The following is a 13,925-nucleotide window of genomic DNA, read 5'->3' as shown; positions in this document are numbered from 1 at the left end:
AATCTACTTCTGGGGGCATTGGGCCTAACTCCATCCTGCACCTGTCCTCCCAGAGCGAAAATTGTGTCTGACGGGGCACGTCTGACCGAGGCAGGACTGCCAAATCAGGAAGCATCCCAAATCGAGTTACCTGCCTTGATAGCGAAGATCTGGTCCAAAGTATCTGATGCAGCAATAGCATCACTAACAATTTACAATGAGTAAAAAGGTGAAAATAGCTGGTTTTGTTTTGTACATCTTGTTTACAGCTTGTAAATGATCTCATAATGCTTTGCCATTCATTTAATATCATAGTGAGTTCAATGTATTCAATTTACATATTGAGATTTTTTATTTTGTTTACTGCCCACCAACAGTTATGTTTAAATTACTTTAGTAAGACGATACTATACATCTGTATCATGCCCCGAGATTGAGTTAATTCCTTCAAAATAACATAAGCATGGGTCATGCAATAAGGATAAGGGTTCAGTTTATTAAATACCAGCTTAGTGTGCATCAAAATCAAAACAATGTTAATTTATATATGAATATCACAGTTTTAATTCAATTGAATCATGTTCGAAATACCCAATTAAACAAAGTACAATTAGATGTCTAAGAAATAGATTGTGTTCCACAGGACATTTCTGACCTCTGTACTTCATACTTCCAGTATACAAAATTAACAAAGGTGAGGGGTGAGGGTGGGGTTTACTTCATGTCAGAAGTGCTCAGGTTTTATTGTATACAAATATACTAACAATTGAATAAGAAGTGAAAGATTAGTAAACCAAAACTGTACATTAAAAACAAAGGGAGACACTTTCAATTTCACAAAAACAAATGTTTTACAGTGTTAGAAAACTCTCAGAATTGGTTAATAAACCTTTTCTTTGAAATTGGGGAATTGACATTTTAGTATGCAGCTACTTAACCTGCTTGTGTAAAATTCCATTGTCAACGCTTTAACCCGAGTCACTAAACAGTCTAAAACAAAAGAGTTATTATATCCAGAAAACTAGATGACAAAAAAATCATATCAATGTGTTGAGCATTTTCATGTTAATTTCCATTGAGCCCAATTTTAAGACACTAATATCACGTGGAACAATTTGATACTGTAACTTGGAAAGTCTGTTTATAATGAATAAAACATTCAGGCAGCAGGTCCAAGACTGGAATCACCTTGATGCCCAATCACAAAACTTATTCAATCCAGTTTAACATAAGGACGCACAAACTAAAACAGGTCATATATCAGTAAACGTCTTTATCAGTACTGTAAATCTGGCTGATTTAAGAATCTCTTTTTAATTTGTTATGATGAAAGTATGCAAATATTTGATTATCTTTCATAAAGGGCTCTCCTCTGGTAGGTATGAGAAATTAGCATAGATTTGAGAGTTCAGCAATTAATGTTGATTTGAATTTTGAATGGCCTGTTTCTTCTCGCTAGTCTACCAGAGACCTCTACAAAAGCATTTCCCTTTATTATTTTGTAAGATTAGTTAGCACTGAAACAGTTAATGAACAGATCCACAATTGTTATGGCCATACCTTTGGTAAAGCGGAGTTATTTAAAAATCCCAGAGGGAAACTTTAAACCACTGTCATAACCTATAATTTTAAGTGTTATGTTTGAGATGCGACTCTAAATTCAGGAATCAGACCATCAGTTCTTGAGATTTTACATTAAACTGCATGAAACAATGTATTAATTTACACAGGTTAAAAATATATATACACATGGCTACAAATCACTACTATCATAACTTTTAACAAATTCCCAAACTAATCTCCATTAAGGCAACAGCAACCCATAGACTTAACAAAACACCAGGCAAAGCATTTTCACCTTACGAATTCAAAATGAGGTTCTTTTATTTTGGTTGCTATGGAGCCAGTTGGAGGCTTGCAGATGCCTTTTCATCTCACATTCCCCTCTCCACACGCATTTGTAATCCCTGCTGGATCCACCAGTGACTGAAGAAAGATGGGTAAACTATATTTTCTCAGTGCTAACCATAGGCCTCCGAGCTGTAGGGGTAAGCACTCAGGGTAGCAATCACTTGCCTCCACAATTGTGTCCCTACTAAAATCGGCAGTGTAGAATTGGCAGCTGTAAAATCAATGCATGGCCTGCCTATTTAAATGGACTTGTTTGGTGGAGACAGTATGTGGACACAAAACTAGCTGTTGACTGCACTGGGGTAGTGTTAGTTTCAGCAGGGGGGAAATCTTAAACTAACCCATCTGGAGGGTAACTAACGTGATCAGATCAGCTGTTCATTTTACACATCACCTAGATTTACTTATCATTGACCTTTAGCAGGGTGTGGAATGGGCAGTCGATCTGATCACATCAGTTTCCCAATGGGTGGGATTGGCTTTAAATTAACTCCCATGTGTGGCCTGCTCACCAGCTCAGGAGCCCATTAAACACAGGCCCATTTAAACAGGCAAACTGTACTTAGCTCAGTGTTGTGGTTATTAGCAATGGAAGATTGTTGAAGATAAGGATATGATACCTTTATGGCTGAGAAAGTCCATGTTTGAGGAGTATTCTTTGACATCTTTTTTAGGATTGTGATGGTTCTACCAGCAGGTGGATGCAAGGGGATCTTTGAGCTGATATTTTATCTATTTCCGTGGCATGCACCCTTCCCAAAACTTTTTGTGAATAATTAAGAAGGCGGATAACTGGGGTGCAGTTGATTGAGGTTCCATTGTACATTTTTAAATAACATAGACAAGTTTATCAAACACATTGCACAGCAAAACTCTGGTCACGTTTGATCCAAAGGATTTGTTTGACAAGACTTTCCATAGTTAGGAAATGTGCCAACATAAGTTAAATAAACGACCATTGGAGCGTTACTATTTAAATTCTCGTTGCTCTTTAAATCTTGAATCACTGTAATAAAAATGAGAAAAGTAGTGATTTTCATTGTCAATATTCTGGCTGCAATCTCTATAACCAGATTACAAATTAAAAAATTATCCTCCTATTGGCTGTTGTAGAACAAATGTATATAGCAATTTAGGAAACATTAGGGGGAGAATCTTCTACCCATCGGGGGGCTGAGCGGGAGCGGGTGTGGGCGGGTGCACAGCCGATTGCCGCCCGCGATTGGCTGCGCGCTGCCATTTTATGTGGGCGAGCCAATTAAGGCCCGCCCAGCGTGACCCGCACCCGGAAGCGCTGAGCGCTCCCTGTGCGGTGGAGGGGTGGAGGTTGAGTCGGGGCCTGCGCTCCCTTTTAATTATGAAAAATTTAAATAAAGAAAAAAAAATTAAGACATGTCCACTCATGTGACACTGTCACATGAGCTGGGACATGTCAATGAATTTTAATAAAATTTTTTATTCAATTTATAAATACTTCATGAAACCTCATCCCGCCCGTGGATGAGGTATCATGACAAATGCAAAGACTGCCTGGGCTCTTTGCCTGCCCGCCAACCTTAAGGTTGGACGGGCAGCCCTGTTAATTGAGTGAAGTGGTTTTTAAATAGCCTTAATAGGCCTTTGACAGTTCTGCGGGCGCACAACCGACTCCGGTGCGTGCCTGCCGAACTGAAGACCGGAATGACGCGTGGTGACATCGGGATGCACGCCCGACGTCACTGCGCGTCACTTTACGTGTCGGCGAATGGGGCCCGACCCCGCTTACCGACCAGAGGATTCCGGCCTAGAAATAGAAAATACATTTAGACCAAATCCACTTTTTGGTTGATCTTAATCAAATTTTTTCACCACATATCTCTTCTCTCCAAAAAACACAATTATTTTCTCTTGTACTCATTGACACTAATTTTTTTCAATAGCTTTTCATGGTAATTTGTTGCGCATCTCTATTACCATTTTGGATGAATTTCCTATATGGACTGATTTTGACCAACAGCAGTGGCTGAAAATGGCTGGTACTGGTTCAATTGCCCATGTTTTTTTGAAAAATGTACTTTATTCATAAAATATCTAAAAGAACATTATAAAACATTTAAAAACGACCATCAGAAAAAGTGCAATCATATTCAAGTTTTCCACATAGATCATGAGGTGCTTCAATACGATCAATGAACATTCCAGGCATTTCAACATGGTCATCACAGACAGACAGTGCAATGGTATTTAAGTTATCTAAATAGATCATGTTGCACTCTGAGGTGTTTCGATACAATTGTGATACATGTAGTATTCACTCCATTCATTCAATGTGAGTCATACAGCCAGAGGGTTCTATACAATTCCCAGCCTCTTGGTGCACTATGGCTGAAAGGTCTTAGAGCGTGACCTTTCCCCATTGCGTCTTTGTGGCGGCTGCCTCAAGCTTTAGTGGTTCAATTGCCCATTGTACAATCCACCCAACTATCTTTTCCATTATGATATCTGCTGTAATACCAAAACAGCTCTTATCAAAATCATGTGACTGATAAAGGGAAATTCCCCCTTCATCCTTCTTGACCTGCCTGCCTGCAGCCTTTGACACAGTTGGCCACACCATTCACCTCCAACATCTCTCTACTGTCATCCAGCTGGGTGGGGCTGCTCTCACCTGCTCCTATTTTTATCCATCTAATCATATCCATGAAAGCTCTCGCAATGCTGAGTGAGACATCGGGGTGTGACAATGCTTTTCCTGAAATGTTTTTTGGCCCCTTTAGGAAACCATTATTGAATTCAGAAGCCTGCTGTCTCATTTGACATCTAATGATTGCAAGAAGAGTTTTGTGAAATTCATGAAGAGATATCTGAATGTATGCCGTTTCTATCAAGGGTTAATGAGTCATATTACAAACGCGACTGATCATTATGAGCTGCGACATACATTCATATGCACGGGCCCATCCTCTGCAAATGAAAGGAATATGTTCAAGCCTTGTGCCTTTTTTTAATGAGCTGGGAGCTTGGGGAGCCTAAAGTTCCTCGTTGCTTTTTCTATGGGCCTTGGCTTATCAGAGTTGACTTGCCAACTAATCAGCATCCTTTTCTCTATAATAAAAACTGTTGTGATAATTTGAAATTTGGCATTCTTGCATTTGTCCTGATGAGTACAAGATGAAAAGCTTTGTCAACATGTCTCTCTTTTCAGCGATATTCAAATTCTGTCCTACCAATTGAATTGATGTGTCAAAGTGTCTTTCTATTAAAGCATCTTCAGAAAGGCAAGAACCTCACTTACCATCTTCTGTATCTTCCTGCTTCCTTCTCCTTATGAAATATACAACTACAGCACAAATTGCACACATTCCAACCACAGCGACACCAGTCGAAATGCCTATGGTGGGGTGGGGGGAAACAAAATGCAAACTCAATATTAAAAAAATTACTGGCAGAGAATGAAGTGCCTCTCAGTCATTTAGGGGCATGGTGGTGTATTACTAAGGTTGAAACTGCAGCAATGCTTTTCCAGCAATCTGTACCAATTTTATATCAGTTTCAAGTTTCAGCAAGTCCCACTAAACAACAGCCAAGGAACTAAGTAGGACAGTTATTAAAAGCATTCCAGCGGCAAAATGGAAAAAGTGAACAAAGAGTAAATGCTTGCTTATTTTCAAAGAGAGCAAAGGCTTTTTTTTTCTGGTAAAAGGATATATAATGCATAACTATTAGTATATATATATTTATTGCACCCATGAAATGTTTAGAAAAAACAGAATACCTATTTGAATTATCTCACTTTAGAAAAATCTACGAGTGTCCAAGAACACAATCATGAACTCCAAAGGCATATATTATGTTTCGCTCACATGAATCTGTTTTGACCTGAGCAAAATACCAAGCTGAAGCCAGCTCTACTGGTTTAAAAGTCACATTAGGCCATTCTGATATGAATGTTGATACTGTGATTACAATATCAGAAAACTGCTGTCACATTCATTGGGAATAGTGATTTTAATTGTATCTTCTGCTGGTGTGGTTGGCTACCTAAAAGCTGTTTTGGTTCTGCTTTGAGAGGATTAGATGGTACATAATGTTTTAATTTGAAACAATAAATGATTCAGGCTAGTTCAGGACTGCTGTTAAGGCCGAATCACCTCTTCAAACATGGAATAATTAATCCTTGCAATAATTTTCCTGGGTAGGGCAAGGAAGCCAAAATTTTGGATTTACTCAAGACAGCTGGAAGTGGTGCTTGTGGAAGAGTGGGTCTCAATGGAGGCAGGACTGGGACTGATTGCATGGCCTTACTCATCCATACTTAACTTAAGGATTTTTATTTACTCAATGGTGTACATGGTACATGGTATGATAATGAGTTTTTGTGTGTATCAGGATGTACAACACACAGATAACTGTTTTTATTTTCAGCCTCATCTTGTACAGAAAACAATCAATGACAATCTACTCCCTGCACCATCGAGCCCCATCTCTCCAGATATAACATACACCAGGGGCAGGATTTTCCCCTCATTGGGCACACGCCCGCACGCCCAGCTGAAGATCCTGCCCTGGGGTAATTTTGATTTTGTGTGATAGTATCAAAGTGATAACATCAAATCTGTACCTTTCCCAATTTTTATTTCCAAATGTAGAGAAAATTAGGAGTGATGCAGAATATGAGGTGGATAAACTACCATCACTGTTGTACTATCGCACAACGTCAGAATTACCCTCGTTGTCAAATAAGTACAATCTCTGCACATGTGTGCAAATTGCAGGGCTGATCTTAGCCCAGACAGAGACTTCAGGTAAAATTCTGTAACACTGATTCAACTAGTGCGAATGAGAACAAGTCACGTTTAATCTGCTGCTGTGTTTTTGTGAAACTGTTAGATAGTCCTGAAGTTTGCCTTTGTGAATTTTGAGCTTTGTTGAATTCTCCTGGGCCAGAAATTAAACAGGAGGAATTATTAACTAGACCCATTCAAAGGTCGATAGTTTTTTATGGCTAATTTCTATACCCAATTATTCATCATCTGATTTTTAGGCAGAGCCACCTTTGTAGAACTGTCAGGATTCTGCTGAATATTTTATTGTGTTATTCAGCTATTGCTTTCAAACAGTCCTCCTGCCTCAAATTACTAATCAGTTCATTTAATTTAAACATTTTTGACTATCAGTACAGTAGGGAGGCATTGGATGCAGTCCAGAGAAGGTTCACTAGGTTGATTCCGGGTATGGAGAGATTTCCTTATGAGGAGAGGTTGTGTAGGTTTGGCCTGCACTCATTGGAGTTTAGAAGAATGAGAAGCGACTTTATTGAAACATATAAGATTCTTAGGGTGCTTGACAGGGTAGATGCTGAGAAGTTGTTTCCCTTTTGGGAGAGTCTAGGACCAGAGGGCATAATCTCAAAGTAAAGGGTCACCCATTTAAGACAGAAATGAGAAGGAATTTCTTCTCTCAGAGGATCGTGAATCTGTGGAATTCTTTGCCGCAGAGGGCTGTAGAAACTAGGTCGTTAAGTGTATTCAAGGTGGAGATAGACAGACAGATTTTTAATCAATAAGGGAATCAAGGGTTATGGGGATAAGACAGGAAAGTGGAGCTGAGGATTATCAGATCAGCCATGATCTCATTGAATGGTGAAGCAGGCTCGATGGACCAAATGGCCTACTTCTGCTCCTATGTCTTATGGTCTTATAGGGAGAAAAAAAGTTAAATGGAAAAATAATGGAAATTTGTCCAGACTTTTGAGGAATATCTTTGATAATGTATAAATTTTTAAAAAATGAGTTTTTATCCATTTCATGTAGATAGATACGAACTTACTTTAAAGCAACAGTGGACTTAAATGGTGACAGATTAAGAAGATTGTCGATCATTCATTACAGCAATGTTATTAGTACATTATTGAAGATCTCCTCTGTTTGCTACTTCTAGTAAAATCACAATCTATTCTGGTCCAATTTTGTTGGAAATCCTGAACAGGCAACATTTCCACAAATGCAATTAGGATTTCTCTAAAATTGTCAACTGCAGTAATTATTTCCCCCTGGAGAGATGCAGGGCAGCCCCATCTTTTTCTACCTAATATTTTCAAAATTTTCACAGTATGCCTTCCTCACCAGTGGAATGAATTCTCCCTTCAATGGATCCCCTGTTGATTATATTTTGTACATTGAAATCTTTAAAAATGCTTATCAATCATTAATCACATTGGAAACCCCAAGTGACTGTAAACATGTTGCTATCAAATATGAAAAGAATTGCTCAGTACACTGATGATCATTGGTGGCTGCATTATACCGCTAAGCATTGAATTCCAGATATATAATTGGATTTCTAGCTTAACCTTATCTTTTAGCATTTTTGGCGAATTCCTCTGCAATATTTCAACTGATTGTCTCAGTCAAAAGCCAAGGAAAACTGAAGACGATTTGTCATAATGTTCTAAGACAGCTCCACTAAGAAGGGAAGACTGGAATGGAGCTGAAATCAACTTTAGATTGGATGAAACCTACAGTTAATTTGTTGTTATAATTCTTGTTGGGGCCAGAGAATTGGCTCCTAAGATAGACCTTACTTGATATCTTCCACTGGATTTTAATAGAACTTCTATTAAGTAAGTTGTTATAATGAGAAATTTGTACATTTTGAAATTTATTTTCAACAATTTATGTAAAGGCATTTTATATATGTATCTGTATTTTTAATAATATATAGGCATCTATAGTCCCACATTTATAATGTTATGGAAGTCAAAGAAAGGGAAAGAGTATTTCGCCAGATCTTAGCTTGGTATTGTAACTGAGAGAATAGCATCCAATACGGCTACATTATTTCAGGCATTTGGAAACCTCGGAATTAAGAAATTGCTCCTGATCTGAATTTACTTCTAAGTTTATATTAACAGCCAATTGTCTTACTATCCTGTTTTATTTTAAAGTAGCATTCAGGAGTTACCTCATCTAAGCCATTTGATATTTTGTGTATTCGATGAAATCTAACCTTATCTTTTGCTTACCTAGACTGTAGAAACTGAGCTTTTTGTTCACCTTTTTCTCAAAGCACATTCCCTTTCCATTTATTTTGTTCCTCTCTGCACCTTTCTCAGGACTTGCAAAGCCTTTTATAACTTGGTAACTTGTATCAACAATCAATTAATTTTATCAACAATATAATTTTAAGCCAAGTCCCACTTATCAGTGAAACAAAAGTCAATTAAGAAAAATTGCAATTGGCAAGCAATAACCAAAAAACAAATGCCAAACATAAATTTACAGAGTACAGGACTTGAAATCATAATTAAAGCCTTTCAGTACATTTATAGCTCACAAAGAGACCTAACAAGTACTACAGTACAAAGTAATTTATATCACTATTTCAGTTATTAATGGAAATAGTGACAGAAAAAAGACCGTATACATAAGTAAATGTGTGTATATAATATAGATATATATAATTTACACACTATATATGTGCATGCATATAAGTATATATTATGTGTGTGTAGATATATATATAATAATTCTATGCAATTTTTCATCCATTAAAAATAAAAAAAGAAAAGAAAATTAAGATTAACTCTCAGACTGAAAATGAGTGTGTGAATAAATATTTACCCGTAAGGTATTATATTTAACACCCATCACCCCATAATTTATTGAAGATATTTAAATGTAATGGGTAAATGGAGTTGAGGTACGGATCAGCCATGATCTAACTGAATGGTGGAACAGCCTCGAGGGACTGAATGGCCTACTCCAAGTTCCTTTACTCCTATTCCTATGTTCTTAAGTCCAGCTGCTTGAGCAAGATAAGTATTTTTAAGCTAAAGTGAAACAAAGCAGCAATACAGTAATTGTTATGGGGGAGTCAGTAATATTTACCTACAACAGTTAGAAGGACCCATTATATTGAAAAAAAATGACATTTCCAAAATGTAATGTAACCAATTTTATGGGACTGTCACTTTAAAATACAAGTCCATTGCCTCTTACTTTCAAGTGATTATTAATCGGAATAGAAATAGATAATGGTTTTACTTTGGTTTTACATTTTGACAACATGATTTTGGTAGGACAGATCATTAATTAGATATTGTTATTTTGAAGATACTTTTTGGGAGGCCATTCAAAATCTTAACCTATCTTTGTCTTTGAAATGTTAATCACTCTAATGCATATTTACAGAATGTTCTGTTTTTATTTGTTTAAGGCTGCTTTTATCTTTATGTTATTGACATCATTGCCACATCCTGGTTATAGATCTAATGCCAGAAATGTAGCATGAAAGAGGCAAGTGTGCATTGATGTGCTATTATGAGAAAATGGTCTCACACTAATCATGATGCACAACAGTTTGTAGTGGGAGAGCAGCTGATATGAAGCCTTATCAAAAAAAAAATATTGTTTAAAGTAAAAACAAACCTTGACAATCAAGCGCATTATCATTAGAAATTTCATAGAATCACACAGCAAAGAAGGAAGTCATTCAGCTTATATTGTGCATGTGTTGGATCTTTGAAAGGGCAATCCAATTAGTCCCACTCGCCTGCTATTTCCCCATAGTTCTGCAATTCTTTCCTTTTCAATTATATAGCCAGTTCCCTTTTGAAAGTTACTATTGAATCTGCTTCCCATATCGTTGCAGGCAGTGCATTCCAGATCCTAACAACTCTGCGTAAAAAAGAAATTCTCCTAGTTTCCACTCTGGTTCCTTCCTAAATGTGAAATTGATAACAAGCTAGCACCATCACGGTTTGAACTACTAAAATAAAGTTATTACCGTTCCATTGGAGAAGGTGGGCTTGTTCTCCTTAGGCAAGAGAAGGTTGAGAGGAGATTTGATAGAGGTGTTCAAAATTATGAGGGGTCTGGACAGAATAGATAGGGAGAAACTGTTCCCGTTGGTGGAATGGTTGAGAATCAGAGGGCCCCAAATTAAGGTGAATAACAAAAGAACCAAAGTCGACATGTGGGAAACTTTTCTTTATGTAGTGAGTGGTTAGGATCTGGAATACACTGCCTGAGAGTGTGGTGAAGACAGATTCAATCGTGGCTTTCAAAAGACAATTGGGTAATTATCTGAAGAGAAAAGAATTGCAGGGCTAAAGGGAAGAGTCTGGAGAGTGGGACTAGGTGACAAAATGAGTTGAATGGCCTCCATCTGGGCTATAACCATTCTATGATTCTATGATCAACTAGAACATAACCATTTAAAAAGCTCTGTAATTAACCAACTTAACGAAATTAAAAAACATAACTTGGAGAGTGCAAGTGTCAGCTGAGGCTCAGTTGGTAGTACTCTTGACCCTAGATCTGAAGGTTGTGGGTTCTATATTGGGACTTGATCATGAAAAAACAAGACCCAGTGCTGTACTGAGGGAGTGTGACACTGTTGAAGATGTTAGATAGATGTTGGATAGGATGTTAAACTGGGGCCTTGTCTGCCCTCTCAGGTGGATGTAAAAAAATCTCTTCCACTATTTTGAAGAAGAGGAGTCAGCCCGGCCTGACCATTATTTACTCCTCGATCAACATCACAGCAACAGATTATCTGATTATTATCACATTACTCTTTGTTTGAGCTTGCTGTGTATAAATTGTTACTGCTTTGCCTGAATTGCAAGAGTGACTGCATTTGAAAGATATAAATGAAGGCCGGGATTTTCTGGCCCTGTCACGGGCCGGACCCAATGCAGGCAAGGCGGCGCCCCAGCCAGAAGCCCATTGACCTCCGGTGGGACCAGAAGATCACGGAGGCGGGAGGGTGCGGAAATTCCCGCCGGAAGTCGTCTTTTTCTTTTATTTGGTATGAAGTCAGGCTGTGAAATAGGGTGTGTGATATTAAACCTGAGCCTATAAGTCATTAAACTATTATTTAGCAATGTGATAGCTTGGTTTGATGAAAGTATTAATGCTACTTATAGCTGTCAATTTTGACATTACTGTATTGTTTCCTCTCAATTATCAGAGCCCCCTACACACATCACACCCCTTTCAAGACCTGAATGCTCCCTGGTATCATTAATAAACTTTAAATTGATTTTGTTTTGTTATATAATTGCTTGGAATAAACAGACAGGCAAAACAGTAAATTAGACCTGTACTTCAGCTTAATTTACCTGCTTTTGTTTAATATCTGATCAATTTAAATAATAAAAAAAATCTCATGATTGCAGCCTTGAAAATTTGAATTGGGCCAGTGTCCATAGCCTTTTAGGGAGAAAATTCCAGATTTGCATTACCCATTTGTGTGAAAAGTTGCTTCCTGATTTCACTCCGGGATGACCTATAGTTCTAATTTTAAGATTGTGCCCCCATGTTGTTGCTTCCCTCACCAGATGAAATAGCTTCTCTGTATTTACTCAATCGCATCCTTTTTTTATCATTTTAAACATCACAATTGCATCATCCATTGACTTTTTAAACTGGAATAGAGGCCAAGTTTACACAACCAGTCCTCATAACATAAACCTTTAAATCCTGATACCATTCTGGTGAACTTGGTTCCGAACCATTCAAAGCATGGCCCTTATCAGTCAGAGTTAATAATCAACGCTACAATCTTACCAATGATGTTCCAGTTTTTGATGCCAATACTTTCTGAACAATTTACTCCATTATTAATCCCAAGGGTTTCCTGTCTTTCTGCTTCTAAAATAGGACACAGAATTCTGTTATGAGAAAAAGCCAGGGGAAACAAAGCTTCCATTTTGATTTCTTTCCAACACCCAGAAAACTTACCGATGACTGTCAACCTTTTCTTTATCATTACCTCTTTCCCTGAAGCATCTACCAGTGTCACTGTATAACATCCTGTATCGTTTAGTTCAACGTTTGACAATAAAAATGAGCCATTATCATAAACTTGCACACGATGCTTGTAACTTGGAAAGATGTTGAGATCGCGTATACTAAAGGCAAACATTATGATGCTTGCTTGACTTGACCCGTCACTGTACTTCCATTCTACCGACCGATTCACAACAGATCTCGAGTTTATAGAAAATAACACATTTTCTCCAATGGTGGCATTGAGGGATTCTAATATTTCAGTTTGCTGTGATCGAGCCAATGTCTGGTCTGCAAAAAGAAACAAAAACATAATGCTATTGGCTGTATTTTAATTCAGAAATTGTCTATGTTACATTGAATTGGTTAAAAGATTAAGGTGTTTATTCAAGCATAATAGATTACAACAGCAGGAGATGAAGTAATACAATTCAGGTGCTATATTTTGACTCAATTAGCACAAAGTACTATAGATCTTACATTCATATCATGCAGTGGACTGAAGCTTGGTCAAAGACACTGTGAATGTACCATCTGATAGCGCAACTCTAACCACTCAGAGTCATAAAATCAAAAATCACAGAAGGCGGCCATGTGTCCCTAGTCTTCTGTGCTTGTTCTTTAAAAGAGCTATCTAATGCGTCACAGTACCCTGCTCTTTCCCCACAGTCCCGCAAATATCTCATTTTCAAGAATATATCCAATATCCTTTTAGAAAGTACTATTGAGTCCACTTCCACCATCCTTTCAGGCAATGAATTCTAGATCATAACTCAAAATAATTTCTCCTCATCTCCCCTCTGGTTCTTTTGCCAATTGTAAATCGATGTCCTCTGCCCACTTCCCAGAGGAAACAGTTTTTTCTTAAGTTACTCTGTCAAAACCCGCTCATGATTTTGAATACCTCGATCAAATCTCCTCTTAATCTTCTTTGCTCTAAGGAAGATAATTCATTTTTGAGAAGCAAAATGATCACTTACTTGCGAATAACAAGAGGCATATCTTGAACATTACCACTTTATCGACACAAGTCATACTGATGTTGTCTCAGTGGTGCTCTGAAACCTAAAATATGGTCAGTTCAGCAAAGTTGATGCATACGTGTGTGGTTAGACAGGCTTTATGTCAATGAAAGCTGTCGCACCCACACATATTGAAATGAGTTTCTTGCCATTCGTTCTCCTCTACAAGCGGAAGTGATCACCCTGCACTTCATATGCACGTGTTCTGAAATGAAATCAATAATCTTATCCACACAAA

At 37.7% G+C, this 13,925-nt stretch overlaps 1 protein-coding gene across 1 annotated transcript; it reads right to left on the bottom strand.

Annotated features, from left to right (window-relative positions):
- Nucleotides 1–455: 455 nt before the first annotated feature.
- LOC144691743 (uncharacterized) lies at nucleotides 456–13,808 on the bottom strand. The gene is made up of 5 exons (XM_078560157.1): nucleotides 13,646–13,808; nucleotides 12,618–12,956; nucleotides 12,444–12,527; nucleotides 5,165–5,260; nucleotides 456–2,896 (listed from the first exon to the last, which is right to left on the bottom strand). The coding sequence occupies exons 1-5, from the start codon at nucleotides 13,698–13,700 to the stop codon at nucleotides 2,769–2,771; spliced, it is 702 nt and encodes a 233-aa protein (XP_078416283.1). The 5' UTR covers nucleotides 13,701–13,808; the 3' UTR covers nucleotides 456–2,768.
- Nucleotides 13,809–13,925: the final 117 nt, after the last annotated feature.

This window comes from Cetorhinus maximus, chromosome 16 (genome assembly GCF_964194155.1).
Source record: "Cetorhinus maximus chromosome 16, sCetMax3.hap1.1, whole genome shotgun sequence".
Taxonomy (NCBI): Eukaryota; Metazoa; Chordata; class Chondrichthyes; order Lamniformes; family Cetorhinidae; genus Cetorhinus; species Cetorhinus maximus.
This window is presented reverse-complemented; position numbering and strand designations above follow the sequence as displayed.

What these genes read in the sequence shown, in the direction of transcription:
- LOC144691743 (XM_078560157.1), bottom strand. Translation starts at nt 13,700, where the DNA reads ATGACTTGTGTCGATAAAGTGGTAATGTTCAAGATATGCCTCTTGTTA. An exon ending in CAAAAACTGGAACATCATTG is followed by an intron (nt 5,261 to 12,443) that starts GTAAGATTGTAG and finishes ACCCCACCATAG; the next exon opens with GCATTTCGACTGGTGTCGCT. An exon ending in GCAGGAAGATACAGAAGATG is followed by an intron (nt 2,897 to 5,164) that starts GTAAGTGAGGTT and finishes TTTTTATTACAG; the next exon opens with TGATTCAAGATTTAAAGAGC.